This window comes from Aricia agestis, chromosome 6, assembly GCF_905147365.1.
Source record: "Aricia agestis chromosome 6, ilAriAges1.1, whole genome shotgun sequence".
Lineage (NCBI taxonomy): Eukaryota > Metazoa > Arthropoda > Insecta > Lepidoptera > Lycaenidae > Aricia > Aricia agestis.
The window spans coordinates 2,769,018-2,789,188 of NC_056411.1; the positions used below are offsets into that span (position 1 = coordinate 2,769,018).

Below are 20,171 nucleotides of genomic sequence, written 5' to 3' on the forward strand. Positions count from 1 at the left end.
GAGTAAAAAAATATAGGAAACTAAACTTGTTATAATTACCAGAACTAGAGATCGCCCAATGGTCGAAATTCGACCTTAAATTTAATTATCTTCTTCTTTTCGCTCCCCGTTTTTAAAGTATTGACTATTTTAGACTTAATAAAAACAACAATCCATTTTTAATTTGATAACAGACTCAACCATAAACAAAGGAGTATAATTCGTGTGCTTGTCAGTCAAAACATGGTAGTGTGCGCGTTGTAGTGTGTGTAATGTTTTATTTATTAAAATAATGTATGACAAAAGCATAATTTTAAAACAAGATTAGCTCTAACTACAACTGTGCGAAATTTCATGCTCCTACGATTCCGTATTTTTCGTAACAATGGTTCCAAAGTTTTAACGCTCGCGTATTAATATATACTTAGATATATTAAACACGTGAAATTTAAAAAATACTATTTCAATGTAAAATATAAAAATCAAATTCAAACTGCAGAAAGAAAATATATAAACCAACTGGAAAAGTTGAAACGAAATATGGCAAAAACTTAACGGAACATGATCGTATAGTGGCATCGCGTATTCTCAAGCGTTCTGGCGCGAAAGTTTTTACAAGAAACAATATTACTTCGCCACGTTCCAACTCCGAGGTTACCGGAATCAAATTATAAACTCCATATTGCCTTTCCTAAACTCTTCACGCTGCCCGACTTCTTTTTCAATCTCATTACTCTAACAAATCTTATTGTTATTTCTAATGGATTTTGCTCAGCTTTTCTTCATTTTCAATTTACTCTGAGAACAAACATTTTATTACTTAATTGTTTTTTTGCTAATTGCCATTTCGTTTATACGATTGATTTTGGTTAGTCTATTGGTTTCGCTACTTCATTTTGTTTTCATTAAGTGTAATGAGATGAGGGTGGAGTGTTAACTCATTAGTTTATTGGCTTCCCATCATGATTATATTTGTCATATGCAAACAGCATGGCGCAATTAATATGGACATGAGTGTAATAATTGGATTCAATTTGTGTTTGCCATGGCTTTGATTGAATCTGATTTAAGTCCTGGATGCTGATGACAATTTTGACAATGTTCCCTTATGTACAGTGAATTATTGGCCTGCTCTGGAATTATTTACGTTATAATTATTTGTAATATTGTATAATATTTTGCGTATAACTTTATTAATTATTACTTTTAACACTTATCGGTTTGTTATTGGGTTGGGACTTAAGTACTCAAATAAAATAATGTAATATAGTTACTTTTCTTAAAATATTCCAAAGGTTTTAAATTATCTGAAATTAAAATACATACGATGATAACGACAATTATTATAATTGTGTTATCATTAGAACCTAATATACTTTCAGAACAGAGTCAGAACGATTAATATTATTGAGGTGTTAAATCCTATTACTAGGATTGAATGTGATTTGCACGGTCGCTCCACCTCCTAGAGTAAACTAATAGCAACCAGTCAATTTAAGCTTAGATTGAGTTAGCTGTTAATTCTATGTATTAATTTCGTTTTGTTTGAGGTAATAATTAAAATGAATGTGTGTACTTATTTTGATTATTTCTTTACAGATGCAAAAGGCGTCGCTTTAGACAAACAAACTGCAGAACGGGAATCTCAGCCATCGGTGGCGAGAGGAAATATTAAAACGAACAATGTTAATAGTCCCATAGATGATATTTCCCTTGATGCAGAAGAAAATAATCAAAACGAAGACGTTAAAATCGTGGACGAAAACAAAGAGGTGACCCCAGAAAGTGCTTCGAGCATATTCGTACCGCCTGCGTTAAATAATTCACAAAATATTATAACGTACCTGACTAAGAAGAAGAACGTTACTGAGAATATTGAAGCTCAGGAGAGCGTTATCGGAAGAATGAGAGATAGAAGAATACAGAAGAAGAACGATTTAAGAGCTCACGTGAGATACGATGAGGTGACAGGAGAATTGGTGGACGGAGATCACCCGTGCCAGAGAGAATGTAGAGAGGGGGAGGAGCCGATGATATGCTTCTACCATTTCAACTTGGAGTGGTATCAAACTATGAGCAAAGCGTGCTACGACTGTCCATACAACCCGGAAGACTGCAAGAGAATCGACTGTATACCAGCTGATGGGATGAGCAGATCTCTGAATGTTATAAACAGGAAAATGCCTGGACCAGCTATTGAGGTAAGTCTTATTTAAATCTAGACCCCTGACACTTCAAAGTAGTACAACACGAAACTGATAACAAGCGCACTTTATCATTAAAAGCAGGAGAAATAATTTCAGTGACTCACTAACCCTAGTACTAGTAATTGAACGTAGTTTTTAATCTGCTTGCACAATCGACGCGACGCGACCTCGTATCAACAAAGCCGACGCTAAGATCATCTCACATAATCGGATCGGGCACTCAGTTCTCCAATTAAAACCTGGAAAATCAATCGAGAAACTTTTAAGCATTCAAGTACTTTTGAAATTAAAAGAATATCGCTACAGAGAAACTCGGCAACGAATTAATTGCAACGAAAATAATGAAGCTACCCGGATGTATTATATTTTATCCAACGAGGATAATTTGCAGCACATTTTGTTCAAAAATTTTAATGGACTCAAGAGATAGTTTTTGCTTTCATTAGCGTTGAAAAGAGCGCGAGTGAAAAAGAAAAACACGACGAAATAAACATTAATATCATGTTTTATAATTTGTTACTCGTAACAGGGACTTAATCCTCAATTGTTTATATAATTTTGAAGGATTTTGTTTATACTACGAATGGAATCGGACCATCGAAATAAAATACAATAATATAGAACAGTAACTTTCATACATTTGACCGCTCAAATATGACTCCAGTTACTGGCATAAATGCGTACCTAGGACAACGAGAATTGTACGACCAACCCGAGTTTGATAACCAACAGAAAGAACAAAAGTTCCACGACATACAAACCTAGAATGCATGAACTTTCTGATTTTTTTTTACTTTCTTTTTTTTAAAAATCATACTCAGTTACACTTCCATAGCACTTGTTATTCATAAAATCGGACGAACCCAAAACTTGTGAAGGCCTAATATTACTACAGCCTTAACGTTTATTCACGTTCACGTGCTAAAATGTTTAACGATTTAAATTTTGTTAAGGGCCTAGTCTTCTGGTGCATAATATAAGAATCGCGTACGGCCAGTCCACGCACCGAGCATCTGTACCCGGACTCCCCGCAATCCCCGCATTCACCCTACCGACATGACACGGTCGGAAAGTTGCTCTACTAAGTATTATTCAATATTAGTTTCTGTTGCATATCAAGGGGTATTAATACGGCCCGGTTTTTAATAGTATATATTATATGTTACCGGAAATGTATGTAATCTGTCATTGTATACAATTCCTAGGAAATGTATGTAATTCCTATACTTGCACGGAAATGTGTAAAATTAATTTTAAACACATTTCCTAAATAGTAATAGGAAATATAAAACATTTGAGATATCAATGGTTACGCAGGGGATAGCGGGGCGGGACTTTGGTCAGTTACTAACCTACAATCCTCTGGAACCGGCCAAGGATTTAAAAATGCCTTTGCAAGAAAAGCTATACTACAGCAAGACGTCTGTGCTATAAAAATAAGTTTTTGTGTACCTAGTTCCAAGTGCCCCGGAGTAAAATTACATTAATACGAAAAATATTAAATATGCAAAAAACAAACAGTTTTTTTATTTAGCGCATATTGTCCCACTGCAGCAGTGGGATAATATACGCTAAAAAAAAATATTCTGTTATATTATTATGTAGGTACGCATTACAGAATTAATCTTCTGTTTTTATTTTTAAATACATCCACTACTTCATTCGTATCAATTTATATCCCATAGTGAATGTTCATGAGAGCCAAGCCGTGGTCTTTTTCAAGCCAAGGCTTGAAAAAGACCTTTCTGGGGTAGCGGTGGAAACAGCTAAGGTAGCCAATATTTGCAACAATGTGTAAATATTTGGATACAGTTTTTTGTCGCACTTATCCAAACATTCTAAAGCTGATTTTGGAGTAGGGGAGGTGAGAGTCATAGCTGCTTTCCACACTTCAAGTTCTGCTTTAAAGACAGGTGTACTTTTTTCAGGCAGCACTACTGAATACATACAAAATGCCTCTTCAATTTCACAACCGGCCGCTAAATTTGACGGTAAGACACCAGATAGTGCCGATACTACTTTACGGTGCTTTGTAAACCTCTCAAACAATTGTTGAATTGTATAGTCGAGAAATGGGATGAATAAATTTATTTTGTAATACGTGGATATATCCGACGCAGGAATGTTAGAGCGATTTGTCTGCCTCCCGACGATACGTGGCATAAGCAGTATAAGTACCACCATTTTCTTCGAGCAACACCTTTACTTCTTCATAGAGATGGTTGATGGATGAAATTGTTTTTAGTGCAATAGTTACAACACGGTCAAATTAACTTGACGCATCGAAATTTATAAATAACATGCGAGCTCTATAACGACGTCATTAAACCGTGCGTCTAGTTAATTTGACCGTGTTGTAGTAATAAATGATATATGCCGCACGCCTGTCCTTATTTTAATTTTATGAATGTTAATATCTTAACTTTTCGGGGGGGGGGGGGTTTGAACCCCCTAAACCTGGCTACTAGATGATTCACGCGGCTTCGCCCGCGTAATTTAGGAATTTCACGGAAACCGTACATTTTTCCAGAAAAATAGCCTATGGCCTGTTTCACCACTTTCTGTTAAAGTGCCGAATAGGCTATTCACAGCTTTTTTGACAGATTCTCCATACTTCATCTGTCAAGTTGAGTGGTGGATAGCCTATTCGGCACTTACCAGGAAGTGGTGAAAGGTTTTTTAATCGTCAGATAACCTTTAACTTAGGAATTATTTTGACGCTTTGACATTTTTTTCATACAAAACCTGTCAAAGCGTCATATTTATTCCTCAGTTAAAAATTATCTGAATATTGAAAAATCAGACCTTTTTTAATATTGTGACGTAAGTATGTGACATATAATTACTTACCTAAATAACAGACTTATTACTTACTAAACGAAAGTTTGACTGTATAACAATAATATAAATCGATTTTGTAATGAATATATTTTAAAAGTTACAATTATAGTTGATTTTTGAGGTTTTAATTAGTAATATATTATGAACATTATTATATGTTAGATACGATTGAAACCTGAACGTTGTTATCTCAACGAGTACTTTACCAAAAATGATTATTATCATTGAAATCGGTGAATCATTGTTTTTGTGTGTTTTGTTATCCCCGACATAAAAAACTATATAATAGTGGAGCGTAATAGCTTATGAGTGTGGGGAGAAATAACGCTTCATACTCACACTTACCCGGCTCCCCGCCTATATGTGAGTAGGAAGCGTTATTTTTAAGGTTAAAACAATACATACGCCTTATATTTATGTAAAGTAAGTTTATTATAATGCTTTAAGAAGTAGTTAGGCAAACACAATATTATTGTTTATTTGTTTCGCAAAATATACACGTAAGTCTATGTAACGACTCTTTGCAGAAATTACTTTCCCTGAACGGCAGCGTCTGCGGCAGAAGACGTGGACGCGTTAGTATTTTTTTTTCGTACAAGCATATTTACAACGTTTACGATCCATATTGAAATCAAATATTTACAAAAGTATTAGGTACAGAAACACAAATATTTACAAAAACTACAGTTAAAATACTAATATTTACAAAACACTCAAAAAATTATATACATAAAATAATAAAGTAGAGCAACTTTTAGATTCACAACCTACGTTAACAGTGCGCAACCTACGTTAGAGCGAGAGCAAAATTAGAGCGAGAGGGTCAGTCTAAATTCGCCGTGGACCACACGTCTGAACGCTCCGGCCGTGCAGTGGCCACTAAGGAATTTCCCTTGCAATTCTAGTTTATAAACCCTTTTTTTGTAGGTCTTTTGAGATTATTATTATTGTTGGAGTAAGGTGATTTAGGTGGTTTTTTTTTTGTATTTGCTTTATTGGAACTCTTGGAATCAAAATAATCTAATTATTACATACTTACGATGCATAGTTTTTATGAAATAACCCGTTTATTAAGAGATAAAAACAGAGAATTTTGATGAAATTGTGACCTCTTGATTAAGAAAATGAAAGATAATTAGAAAAAACTAATCAGCGCATTTTGAAGACGAGAATGTTGAGCTCATTATGCGCTGAATAGATTTTTAAATTATATTATTTATTGCCATAAACTAAGCGCACAAACACAACTCGAAATGACATTGGGCACGAAAGAGCTGTTTTTAACGCTTGATTTACCTAACATTATCCACATATATGAACTTAAAAAAAATAACTGGCTATTACTTATATTATACGCAATAATAATATTTCATGTTATTTTTTTAATGAGTGTTAGTTTGTCAAAAAAAAATATACAAAGATGCGCAAATAATTCGCAGCGAGTGAATTTTGCAAGACTGCAGCCTTAAGTATGAGAAATGTATTTGTCTCAGCGTGTTGAGGAAACTTTAAATTTTTATTTCATGTGTGTTCTTTTATTTTGTATAGTCTGTTCTTTAAAGTGCTCAACAGTTTTTGTTTCTTCCGAGTAAATATTACTTTAAATATAATAATCTAAGTAGTTAAAAAATCTGTTTTTATTTGTAAAAAAAATTGCCTATCTTGTAGTATCAACATTTTCAAAATATCCAAAGATCTTTTCAATAAAACATCTAAATTGAGTCTATAATTTAAGAAAATGTTCGACGGAAAAGCATGACATCTGGGATAATTGCAGGTGTGCCAACACGACCGCATCATTGTGGATGTTGAGAATGACCTGATGACAGAAGCCACCACCGTCCACTGGCACGGCCAGCACCAGCGCGGGACGCCGTACATGGATGGCACGCCCTACGTCACGCAGTGCCCTATACTGCCAGAGTCTACGTTCAGGTAATTTTACGAGTTATGACGTCATTATTGTCCACTGGCATAGCCAGCACTAGCGCGTAACGCCGTACATGGATGGCACAGGATGCCAGATTGTCAGATGGGGCAGTATCATAGCTAACTAAAATAAATACTTCATAAGCACACTTTGTAAATAAATAAAACCAAAATTATGTTTTATTCCGGATGCTTTAACTAGTACCATTTTCACCAACCGCACCGAAACGTTAAGTGACAAAGTGGCACCTGGTAGAAATCAAAGGCCATCAGATCTTTTGGGCCTGAGATGTTAGGTGATTCATAACCGCTGGTGAAAACGATTTGTATTGAAATAACAATTTGTGTATAATACACAAGCCTACCCTTAAATTAATAAAGCTGCTACGGTTTTTAGCTGCTGGTGAAAACGAAAATTATTTAACCTTCAAGCGGTCGCGCGGGGTCGAATCGACTCCTCTCAATACATTTTCGTTGATATTATCGACATTTCTCGTTGAATCTGTATCATTCTCTAAGTAGCTTTTCATAATTTATCTATCTACAAAATAATTAGCTTACACTTACTCTCCGCACCCCCTTTGCAGCAAGGACCTCAATTGTTTTGGTCTCGACGCCGGCGTCGAAAAGACTCCACGCGCCTCTCTTATAATTTTATATGTTGTAGTTTTCATATAATTGTGGCAAATTCTATGTTTATTTACAAAACTAAGTCGTCGTTGACCGATAACACCGAGTGTTATTGCTAGATGAAGAAAAAATTGGAACTAGGAAAAGAAAATTCCGATCACTTTTTCTGCCGCTGTTCACACAAGATAACCTACTTTGGATCACCGGATTTTATAATTAAGTTTTTACTAAAAATACATTTAATTTTCTGGGTGAACTGTTTTACTTTAAAAAAGTGTAATACTTAATTAAATTTATGAAATAATAAATAATGTTGAATGAAAAGTGTTTTGTTTCCCAAATTCACCCACGACGTCTTTTAGGTTACGCGCGACCATTGCCGTTACAAAATAGCGCGCGCCTGCTTGAAGGTTAATTACTTTTCAAGTTGGGGAAGATTTTCTATAAGCATCAAAATTCAAATAGCATAAAACTATACCTCTATAACTGCATACGAGTACTGAATTCTTGGAAACAATAAAACCGAAATATAATCCGACACAACAATACGAAAACATTGTAGAGCCGAGCTTAAAAATTCTAACCACATGGGTCGTGTAACGTGTTTCTTTTCTCTTTTGCGGCGCATGTATGAGAATTTTTAATAGATTGAAGTAAGCTAATACCTAGGATGAAAATGGGTATTGCTGTATAGTGCAGCCTATAGACTATAACGGATTTATTATTTTGATCCGTATAGTATAAGCTCAGTCATCTCAGTAGTTCCTGGTTTTCGAGATCAGCCTGATGGTCTAGAATCTAGATGGGTGGATCTGATGGTTTATTGGTTAAGGAAATGGGTTTACATAGGGCAAACTATTGAGTAGTTTTCCCATCATTATCTTACTGGACTTTTAGATTTTTCTTTGAAGATACTAGGAATGCTAATAATATAATTTTCCTTCGTATAAACTCTTAAAGTGTCCATCATTGGATGTTTTACTTTAATATTGTGAGATAAGCTCTATTATATTGATAAAATACCCTTACCACATTACTTTTCCAGGTGCGGGATAAGCTTCAGTTATATACACACCACATCATTTTTTAATACCACTTTAACATTTTTATTCTGTTTTCTACCTACTTTTTCTGATGTACTCTGAATTACCGCTTTCTCCCAGGTACCAGTTCAATGCGACTCACTCTGGCACTCACTTCTGGCACTCCCACTCGGGTATGCAGCGCGCTGATGGGGCAGCGGGGGCTCTCATCATCAGGAAACCCAAGTCGCAGGATCCGCATGGCGACATGTATGACTATGACAAGTAAGTTTCTAGGGTAACTCCATCCATACTAATATTATAAATGCGAAATTGTGTCTGTCTGTCTGTTACCTCTTCACGCCCAAACCGCTGCACCGATTTTACTGAAATTTGGTATGGATATACTTTAAGTCCCGGGAAAGGAGAGAGGATATTTATCCCGGAAAAATGTACGGTTCATGCGCGATAAACGATTTTTGCCGCAACGGAGTTGCGGGCGTCATCTAGTTTATCATAATAATGCAGTTTAATTTACGAGGCTAATTACTAAAATTCATCAAAAATGTATTGTGACTAGCTTCGTGGTTTAAAACCATGAGATTCTCTGTTTGTTCTATTTATAAACACTGTTTATTTTTACAATGAATAGGAAAAACTGCAAATGCTTTTTTAACCAGTACGGCTCTTGTAATCAGTAAAAGCAACAGTCAGACCCGCAAAAGTTTTCCTTTGTAGAAAACTACTTTTTTGGCACTTTTTAGCGGATTTAGCTTACTAGTTAACAATTGAAAAAGCTACGTTACTGAAGAAAACTTTTCGCAGAGGTTTTTTTTAGGTTTTAATTATGGAACATGTTATATCGTTAAATAAGAAATCTGGCAAAATATATTACACTCGATGACACTCCTATCTATGTTGCGCACATAAATTATTTTAGCGCGGGAGCTGTACATTTTTTCCGGGGTAAAAAGTATCCTCTTATAGTATGTCCTTTCCCCCGGGAAAGTACTCAAGTACTCAAAGTATCTCCATATCAAATTTCAGAAAAATCGGTTCAGTGGTTTGGGCGTGAAGAGGTACAGACAGATAGAGAGACACACATCCATACTAATATTATAAATGCGAAAGTGTGTCTGTCTGTATGTCTATCTGTCTGTATGTCTATCACCTCTTCACAGCGTGAAGAGGTGATTGACATACAGACAGTATCAAGTTCAAGTTCAAGAAATTTTTGACAGTATCAAGTTGAAGTTCAAGAAATTTTTAATTAGGCATTTTTTTACCATACACATTCCCCCACTGCAGCTCCATCGGCTAATATCGCGATTATTCTTCCAGATCAGACCACGTGATGATAGTGACGGACTGGATCCACGAGCTCTCAGTGGGCATGTTCACGGACCACCACCACTCGCGCGGCGACAACAAGCCACCGACTCTCCTCGTCAACGGCGTCGGCCGCTTCAAGCTCTTCGACACCAACAGCTCCAAGCCCCTGTACATGAATGCGGCCAGGTTCAACGTGGAACAGGTGATTACCGGCTACTTGTTGAGCCAAATGTGTTTTGCGATCCAAATCTGAAATTTCATGGTTATGGTAGATGGTTTCGTTTCAATCGAGCCAGATATGCAGCAGTTATTATAATACAGTAGGTTTTGTTATTCGTAGTAATACATAATAAATAACTAGCTATGTGACCGAGCTTTACTCGGTATTCGATAAAACACGAATTAAATGACATTTTCTAAAAATGATTCCTAGCTAGATCGATTTATCGCCCCCGAAAACCCCTATATACAAAATTTCATGAAAATCGTTGGAGCCGATTCCGAGATATATATATATATATATATATATATATATATTAGATATAATATATATATAATATATAAGCCTCTTGCTCAGGCCTTTGTTTCTCTATTCCGCTAGGTATATTAACTTTATGGTCCTAACCTAAATCCAAAATTCGAATTTGACAAAGACAGAAAAGCTAGTGTATGAGAAAAATGTGCCTTTTTTACAAATTGTTATTTCTATTATGATTAAATTATTCTTATATATTAAGACTTGAAAGCATGTAAATGAGTTAACGTTGAATTAATTACTATTATTAAAATGTTAAGTTTCACACACCATTTTAATGGTATAATGTAAGTACAAACTAGACATAAGATAACACCTTTATAAACTACATTATGTGAATAAATGATTTGATTTGATTTGATTTGATTTAAACTAAACTTCTGTATCACACTCAGGGTTACAAGTACCGGTTTCGGGTGATCAACGCGGAGTTCCTCAACTGCCCGATAGAGCTGTCGGTGGACGGCCACAACATCACCATCATCGCCTCTGACGGCTACGACCTGCAGCCTATTACTGGTTAGTCTGTCTTTATATTTTAAAAAACAGTTTTAATGTACGAAGGCTGGGGTCATCAAATTAAATACTGGATCACGTTATTGCATAAGTTGGGTAGGCGATGGGCAGACGACTGACTCTCGCAGGGGTTAACTCGCCGCGCCACAAATATAGCTGACTTTGCAATATTCAATTGCCGAGAACTATAACACACACTACACAGGGAACTCTGGTATAAGATCTAGTATGAGTAGACCATCGCATGCTAGACAATGAAATGCAAGGGAATTGCAATGTGTAAACCTTGTCTCCATGTTGTGCGAGCTAATTTCAAGGATACGCTTTTTAAGAGTTGCATTATATTGTGTGTTTTTACTTACAAGTACGACTGTTTATTATTCACTAGCTATTTGACCGAGCTTCGGTATTCCATAAAACATGAATAAAATGACATTCCTAGCTAGATCGATTTATCGCCCCCGAAACCCCCTATATACTAAATTTCATGAAAATCGTTGGAGCCGATTCCGAGATTATAATTATTATATATATATATATATATATATATATATATATACACTAGCTATTTGACCGAGCTTTGCTCGGTATTCGATAAGACACGAAAAAAAATGACATTTTCTAAAAATGATTCCTAGCTAGATCGATTTATCGCCCCTGAAACCCCCTATATACTAAATTTCATGAAAATCGTTGGAGCCCATTCCGAGATTCCAATTATATATTTATATACAAGTATTGCTCGTTTAAAGATATAAGATAAAGATTAACGAAGTATTTAATTTTATAATCCACCAAGTATTTATTCGACACCCAATTGGAAGGCTTGTTAATGGATGTATACAAATTAGCCAAGCTTTCGGCTTGGCTAATTGCTAGCTTTGATATTGAATGCGATGTGTCTAATTCATTCGAATGTGCTACTGAACAAAATAACATAAATCCAAATAAGGCTGAAGTAATTTCGACATGGTTCATATTTCAGGCTGTAATATTGCTGTAGTAATAAAACAGAATTGTACCAGGACTGAACTGAAGTGTTTGCTATGCATACGGCGGTGCAACAGATGTGTTTGTATGATGTCTTCGCGGTCCGTCGGATTTGACTGAGCTAGTGCCAGCTTGTTGCTAGCAATACATCATACTTGTTACTTATGTCATTCTTCCTCTATTAGTCTTGCTACGAGCAAGCCAAAATAATGATGAATTTGTAGATTTTTAAAGTATATCTGTGAATGATACCTTAGCTCCAGATTGCTGCGCTTGAATGGTGTCGGGCTGTCTGCTCCAATTTTAAATATTTCATTTGAAAAATCGCGTTGATACTTCGCGTAGTATCTATTGCCCGTAACAACATAATTTTTTATCTAAATACATACGAAATTTTATAACGAAGACAAGTAAATATTATATAAATGTATAGGTCTACCAGAATCTGGCGGCAAATTTTGACGACAGATTTTCAAAAAATATCCATGACCATTGGATAAATTATATATTTGCATGTTTCACACTCAGAATCAGCCGCTATAAGGAAAAGAAGGATCAAAATGTTTTATTCTAATTACCCCGGTATTGCTAGTCTACTTTCTCACTTTTTGCCATCAGATTCTGGTAGACCTATAATAAGTTGTGTCTGTGTAGCGACGTCGCTGGTGACGTACGCGGGCGAGCGGTACGACTTCGTGCTGGACGCCAACCAGGAGATTGACAACTACTGGATACGCTTCCGAGGACTGATGGACTGCGATGAACTGTGAGGATTTTACTTGCTTCAATCCTAATACTAATATCCTAAATGCGAATGTCTGTCTGAAAGGCCGCGTTTCCACTGACGCGGAGCGGAGCGGAGAGGAGCTTAGCGGTGCCCGAATTGACCAATCGTGCTATTCCAGCGGAATGATAGCGAAGCGGAACGAAGTCCATTCGGCACCGCTAAGCTCCGCTCCGCGTTAGTGGAAACGCGGCCTAACCGCTGAACAGTTTTCCGCCTAAAAGGGAACAGATTTAGATAAATTCGTTTGGGACCAAAAAAGGATAAAGAATTGGTATATTATATGTAACGAAAAAATTAAAGGCTTATTACTTATATTATGCAAAAAAGTCGCGGGCAACATCTAGTACCTAAAACGTACTTTCTTCAGGAGATTATATTTGCTTTACATTTTACTGAAGCCCAATTCTCTTAATTTTTGTAATTTACATGGCTGTATCTATCCTACAAAGTTAAGGTGATTGGGCTTCAGGAAATTTGCTTTGTTACCAAACATTTTCAGTATACATATACAAGTATTATTTATTTGTATCTACTCTCTGTATAGTCTAATAGTTTTAGAGTACAACAATTTTTTTCTTTAGATTCACAAAGGCGAAGCAAGTGGCGGTGCTGCACTACGAGGGCGCGATGGAGACGGAACCCGCCGGGGACCCCACCTGGGAGGAGTCGCATAACGAGGGACTGGTCAGTACTATAACAATATTCTATTAATTATATTATGATAATATTGCCGTTTATAAGTCCGCGAAAATAAAATATAATTTTTATTGTAATTTCTTGTGCCGCATTTTTTTAGCAACTTTTATGGTATCTACTGTTATTTTGCTTAAAAGCTAATTTGGAAAGTCTCTCTTATTAGATGTCTAATATTATAATATAAAGATAAGTCGGGTTTTCCTTCCTGACGCTATAACTTCAGAACGCACGAACCGATTTCCACGGTTTTGCATTCGTTGCAAAGGTCTCGGGCTCCGTGAGGTTTATAAAAAAAAATTCAGGAAAAACTTCGAGAGAAAAGTAAGAGAACTGGGAAAACAGGCAAAACAACATTTGCCGGGACAGCTAGTATCTTATAAAAATATTACACAATTTAGAATGTAAACGTTACTTAAAATATCCGATCTTTTTCCACTTCCAATTGTGCCAATATTACTCAATAATAGTCATGTTAAATAACAAGATATACTCGTACGACGTTAAAATAATAGAATCCACCCAAATATTTCCATATTCGAGCTTAGACAGCAGCCCAGTTTTTTGTTCTAAATCTAACTGTAGCTGGCCGCGCGCCAGCCGCATCGCCAGTTCTATTAAAATGATAATTGCCGACTGTGTTAGAGAGATTTCGGATTGTGAATAAAAAATTATTCTATGTTTATGGAGAGCCAAGTTGTTATTGTTAGATCTGCATATCAACAGGGTGTAACAAAACTAAGTGATAACACTTTAGGGCGTGTACGTGTTCCTTGTACAGAGTTCACTGGGAAAGTAGCAGCGCTGAAATACTTTTTTTACTTTTGTAAGGGCAGGCGCCCCAGCGTCACGATTTTCTCCGTACAAAAGTGAAAAAATTGACTTTTCAGCGCTGCTACTCTCACATTGAACTCTCTACAAGGAACACATAAACACCCTAAAGCATTATCACAAATTTTTGTTACACACTTCTAATCTTAAAATGCAGTTCAGTAAGCTTGGCTAGTGTCGCTTATATTGTAACGATTTGATTGCTTGCTTCTTTTGGATTGACTACGAACCAAAGTCGTTTTTAATGGTACTTACTACATGACACATTTGCTTAAAGAGTAGGCCGCAAGAAGGACATTGATAAATCTCTTTTTGTTGTAGCAGAATTTATTCTCTCTAGAAGATTTTCTTTCAATATTTTCTAGACCCGGTTTCTATACGATTAACATATTAAACAAAAAATATTAAACCCACAGTAGAACCCATACAAAGATGACTGAAACAGAATTAAAAATCAAAAAGAAAATATGAAAATCACACTGAACTTCAAAGAAAATGTTTCATTTCATGTATGATGTTTTCATAAAATATTTCTAAAACCTCATACGATTTATGAAATTGCCGGGTTTCTTGGAACTGGTAGCCCGTATATATGAATAGCTTCAAAACCCTTATTTTACTTGAAATTTCTCACGAAACGGCGCTACACTCGTACAGTAAAGGATTAAGTAAATAACACAGTGCAAACTAGATAATGAGCGCGTTGTTTACAAGTTTTATTTTATGAAATATCGCCCACGGCTTTACGCTTTCTGTTTGTTCGTTAATATCATTTTGTCCTGCCATGTTGTTATACTTGTTATAATATTACTAGATGTCGTACTAGTAGAAAATTCGTTTATCGCACAGGACCATAAATTTTTTCAGGATAACAACTATCGTATGTCCTTTCCCTGGACTCAAACTCAAAGTATCTCCATACCAAATTTAAGCAAAATCGGTTCAGTTGTTTGGAGGTGAAAGGGGTAACAGACAGACAGACATACACACTTTCGCATTTATAATATTAGTATTGACTAGTATGGATAGTATGACCCTCTGTAACAAGGGCGGATCCATCGGGATCGGGAGGGGGGCGGTCATGGGGGTCACGACCCCCCCCTGGGCTGGGTCCAGGTGCTAGGTGAACCACTAATTACTTATTGTTAAACATACTGGTTTTATATATATTTTATAGATTTTATTTAAGTACTTTCAATAGTTATAAAATAAGTTCTTGTGTCTTGACCACGACTATGTGACCCCCTCCCCCTGGCGCCAAAGCTGGATCCGCTCTTGCTCTGTAATCACTTGTATTGGTGCATTATAACCAATGTCATTAAGAGCTAAACAAAGCAAATATTACTCAAAATCAAAACCGTAGGATCCGCTTTAATAAAGTCAACTTTTCTTCCACAGCAACTGAACGCACTCAACAAAGGCGAGGAGGAGGACGAGACGATCAGCGTGGCCGAGATGCGTTCACTGGAGGGCTACGACGACAGCCTGAAGGAGGTCGCCGACTACCAGTTCTACGTCGCGTACGACTTCTATGCCAAGAACAACTCCCACTTCCACAGGTCGCCCTATTATGGGTATTACCAAGGTAAGCAAGTATTGACTAGATGACGCCCGCAGCTCCGATGCACCGAAATTCATTTATCGCGCGGGAACCGTACATTTTTCCGGGAAGAACAGTATCCTATGACCTTTCCCAGGACACTAAGTATATCCATACCGAATTTCAGCCAAATCGGTTCAGCGGTTTGGGCGTGAAGAGGTAACAGACAGACAGACGGACAGACAGATAGCCACACTTTCGCATTTATGATATCAGTATGTATTTAAATTTGTTTTTTTGTTTTTGCATCGTAGGGAATCACACATTTTCCTGGACTAGCAGATGTCCCATTCCAGAACTCAAAATGTGTAACATCAATATGTCTACCGAATTTTGTTAAAATCAGTTGTATGGTTTCAGCGCCAAGAGGTACAGACAGACAGAAAGACAGACACAACACTAGAGTGATAAAAACACACATTTTCGCATTTAATAATTTTAGTATGGAATATACTTGATTAAGAGTATGGACATAGTAAAAGGAGGGGAAGTTTAAGTTATCTTCATACAAAGGCACCGCGTGCGGCTTGTATGTGTGTGCCATAGTATCAATGCGTCGCCACGTACGGCACACAACAAAATCTCGGCGTTACCAGTCTATAAAACTGGCCGAGATTTTGTTGTGTGCCGTACGTGGCGACGCATTGATAACTATGGCGCACACATACGAGTACAAGCCGCGCGTGGTGCATTTGTATGAAGATAACTTACTTCCCCTCCTTTTACTATGGTATGGAATTTGTATCTCAAAAGTCTTCTGTCTGCTGCTAGACCATAGCCTGGTGGTAGACCATAGCACTAAAGGAACAGTGCTTTATTTATTTTATGTAAAGTTTCAGACGAGTAGATAGAATCAATTGTATAAAATAACTTGGGCTACCAAGAAAGTCGAGTTCTAATGCATTTCTTGAAGGCTCTTAAAAATTTCACCCAATGCTATTGCTTCCGATAACATTAAAATTTAAATTTTACTCGTTCCCCGGCGATGCAGCAGCAAATTATTATATCTGTATCCCAGTTTCTATTAAACTCTAGCGTGTTCAAACGCTTTTTAATTCTATTTCGAATTCGTTTTCATATTCGACGATATGAATGTTATTGCGTGTTGCATGACTACGAATTCCCGCTTATTTTTCAACTGCAAATATATCCAACTTTAAAGTTTTAACGAAAATGTATTCTGGATTTAGAGGTTTAAATGAGGATTTTGATGTTCCATATTACCTTTTTTCTTTTCTATTGATATTTTTGATCATGATTCAAAATTATTGGGCATCTTGTTATTTTGTTATCAAAACAAATTGAGTAGCTACTAGCTAGTCTATACGATTTTCACCCACATCCTTTCTGGTCTCTTGTTCCAACCAGCGTATAAAGATTCATCTTGCTTTTAGTGCGTAACGCAAGAATTTTTTGCATTTTGTTTGATTAGAAGCCAATAATTAAGTTACATGTTTTTATCAACAGTTCCCGAAAAAGGCAACCGCCTGTACACACCCCAGCTGAACCACATCAGTATGAAGATGCCTTCGAGTCCGCTCCTTGTGTCTCGACCTTCAGCAGACAACTTCTGCAACGCATCAAGCATAGACGAGGAATGCAAGGAGGGCTACTGCGAATGCTCCCATGTGCTATCAGTGAGGAAGAACGCCGTAGTAGAAGTGATCATACTAGACGAAGGAGTGACCTTCGACGCCAACCATCCATTCCACTTGCACGGGAACTACTTTAGAGTAGTCGGAATGAGACGACTAGGAAACGATACGACGATAGAAGAAATCAAAGCGTACGATGAAGCGGGGCTTCTGAAGAGAAATCTGAAGAATGCTCCCCTCAAGGATACGGTTACAGTACCAGATGGAGGTTACACTGTTATAAGATTCAAAGCGGATAACCCTGGGTACTGGTTATTCCATTGCCATATTGAGTTCCATGTGGAGATAGGTATGGCGTTGATATTTAAAGTCGGTGAGCATAAAGACATGACGCCAATCCCACCAGACTTTCCGACTTGTGGGAACTACATGCCGGACAACATGTTGGAACATGCCACCACTCCTAAGCCTTCCAGTGACAACCAAGTGATATCCATAACGCATTGGTGGCCCGTTGTTTATGTTAACAATACTACATCATCTTCAATTTCCTTCACTAGTTCTTCGTTGTTACTAAGTATTTGTTTATTAAAATTGATTTTAGAATCATAATTAGGCTATTGAGATATGTGATTCCATTCAACTATTAGGTTATACGAATTTGTACTTACGTTACTATAGACGATTGTAATTTATTCCAAACTGTATTGCTTATATATTATTTATTGGGTAGTACTTATATTTTATCGAACAAACAGATTATATATTTTCATAATATTTATTTAAATCTATGGTTTTGATGAAATAATATTAGTGCTTCGTTTCAAACTTGTTGTCCCATTGGGAGACCGTCCTGCATTCTGTATTGTCCATTGGAAGTTTGGAACGAGTAATCTTGGATGATGGAAAATAAGTGCAATCTTAACTAGGCTTAGGTACTGGAAGGCCGATCGAATGCAATCGGATTGATGACAGGCCGACCTAACCGGCCTCGTTTTATACATTCCTAGGTCAGTGTGTACGCGTCCGATCTGAGCCCGTAGCCAACACATTATCTTTATCTCTTCTTTATAGAACCGCCGATCAATGAAATTGACAAAATATAAACGTTCAATAATGTGTAGTCGATATACGATTTATGATAAGTCAATTCCATACATTGTGATCGGTGAGTCTATTAAAAAGCGATTAAGAAAATGTCTCAGTTAAGCCTGCGATTAATTCTATACAGTTCCTCGATAAAATTATATTGACATAGAATGCTATATTAATATTGTTTATTTATTTAAAAATAGCATTTTACCATACAATTATAGTTAGAATATAGTTAAAGTAGTTATTTAATTTGAACAATGAACAACGACGAACAATTTTTGTGTAATTTTATCGATAAATATTAATAATAATTAATTATCATTATTGTAAGTTTAACTTGAATCATTCCCACCTTTAAATTGGTCCTAATTTTCATTGTAACTAATTTGATATTTCGCAATAATAAAACATAATAATCGATTATTATTAAATATTATATGATAATGATTTTTAATATTTTTAAAAGTAATTTATTGCATAATGTTTAGACATTATAAATTATTATATACTCAGAAAAAACCCGGGAGCAAAATGAGAAATCGCCATTATTCATATAATATTGAATAGCTATGTCCATACTGTGCACTTTCATCTTCAATTTTCGTCATCAACTTTCATATTGGTGCATTTAATAATTGAATGCGTCAAGGAACGCAACGCCAATATTTTCATTTTTGAAGTTTCGGATACGGTCAGAGGCATGCGTCGGGGGCATGTCTCACGTTCGCTGTTGACTGCGCTACAACGCATGCCCTTGACGAACAGAAAAAGGCGCAGTGTGGACAAAGCTAATAGGTCATGAATTAGCAGTAATTAGAGCTGTTTACTGAAAGATGTATTATTATTTCCAGTGTATATTAGTTCCAATGTATAGCTTCTATTGTACTCGGTTTCTGACGTTCTTTGATTGAAGTTTATTCAAGCGCTTTCAAAAAGTTTTCAACCAATCAACAATTTTTTAAAAAGATAAACTCACGTCCAAAATTTTTCAAGTTTTGCCTTAGGTTGGAACGCCCTTCCGAACGCACGGTTTGGGCGCTACACCGCGAGGTAATAAGGAAATGTATGTAACGGTTTATTTAAATAGCGGCACGGTCGCGCTGTCGCTTGCATACATTTGCTTGAAATCTCGCGGTGTAGCCGCTAAGAGCCTGTCTACACGGCGAGTTGCGTCAGCGTAGCGTTGTTGTACATACGAGTACAAATAACCAAGGTGTTCACACGGCGTGCTGCGTCGTGACAGCAGCGCGCAACGCACACATGATGGACAGCAGCCCCAGAGACGAAGCGGGAGGGGGTGTTGACGTTAAGAGCGGGTACCAATTGGGCGTTTTGAAGCTTGAAGTTATACGCGCGCTTGCATTGCGTTCTCAAAACGCGCGTTAGCAAAGCGCGTGCCTAACGTGCGCTTCAAAATGCCCAATGTGTACCTGCTCTTAGACTGCTTCGTAATAACGCTGCAATGACGCAGTGTGTCTATGCGCCCCTGTGTCTATGCGTCAAACGCGCTGCGTCGACGCAACGCTGTGGACACTGGACAGGCTCTAACTCGCGCGTTCGGGCGGGCGCATATAAATCCATCTTTATTT

General features: G+C 36.8%; 1 protein-coding gene across 1 annotated transcript in view; it reads left to right on the forward strand.

Annotated features, from left to right (window-relative positions):
• LOC121728359 (laccase-4-like) overlaps positions 1-18,759 on the forward strand; it is a 96,733-nt gene extending 77,974 nt beyond the window's left edge. Inside the window, exons 3-11 of the mRNA XM_042116519.1 lie at positions 1,579-2,180; positions 6,805-6,962; positions 8,750-8,893; positions 9,950-10,142; positions 10,871-10,994; positions 12,636-12,747; positions 13,350-13,452; positions 15,691-15,877; positions 17,360-18,759. Coding sequence (XP_041972453.1) covers positions 1,579-2,180; positions 6,805-6,962; positions 8,750-8,893; positions 9,950-10,142; positions 10,871-10,994; positions 12,636-12,747; positions 13,350-13,452; positions 15,691-15,877; positions 17,360-18,099 — 2,363 coding nt within the window. The 3' untranslated portion in view covers positions 18,100-18,759. The remainder of the gene's footprint in view (positions 1-1,578; positions 2,181-6,804; positions 6,963-8,749; positions 8,894-9,949; positions 10,143-10,870; positions 10,995-12,635; positions 12,748-13,349; positions 13,453-15,690; positions 15,878-17,359) is intronic.
• Positions 18,760-20,171: the final 1,412 nt, after the last annotated feature.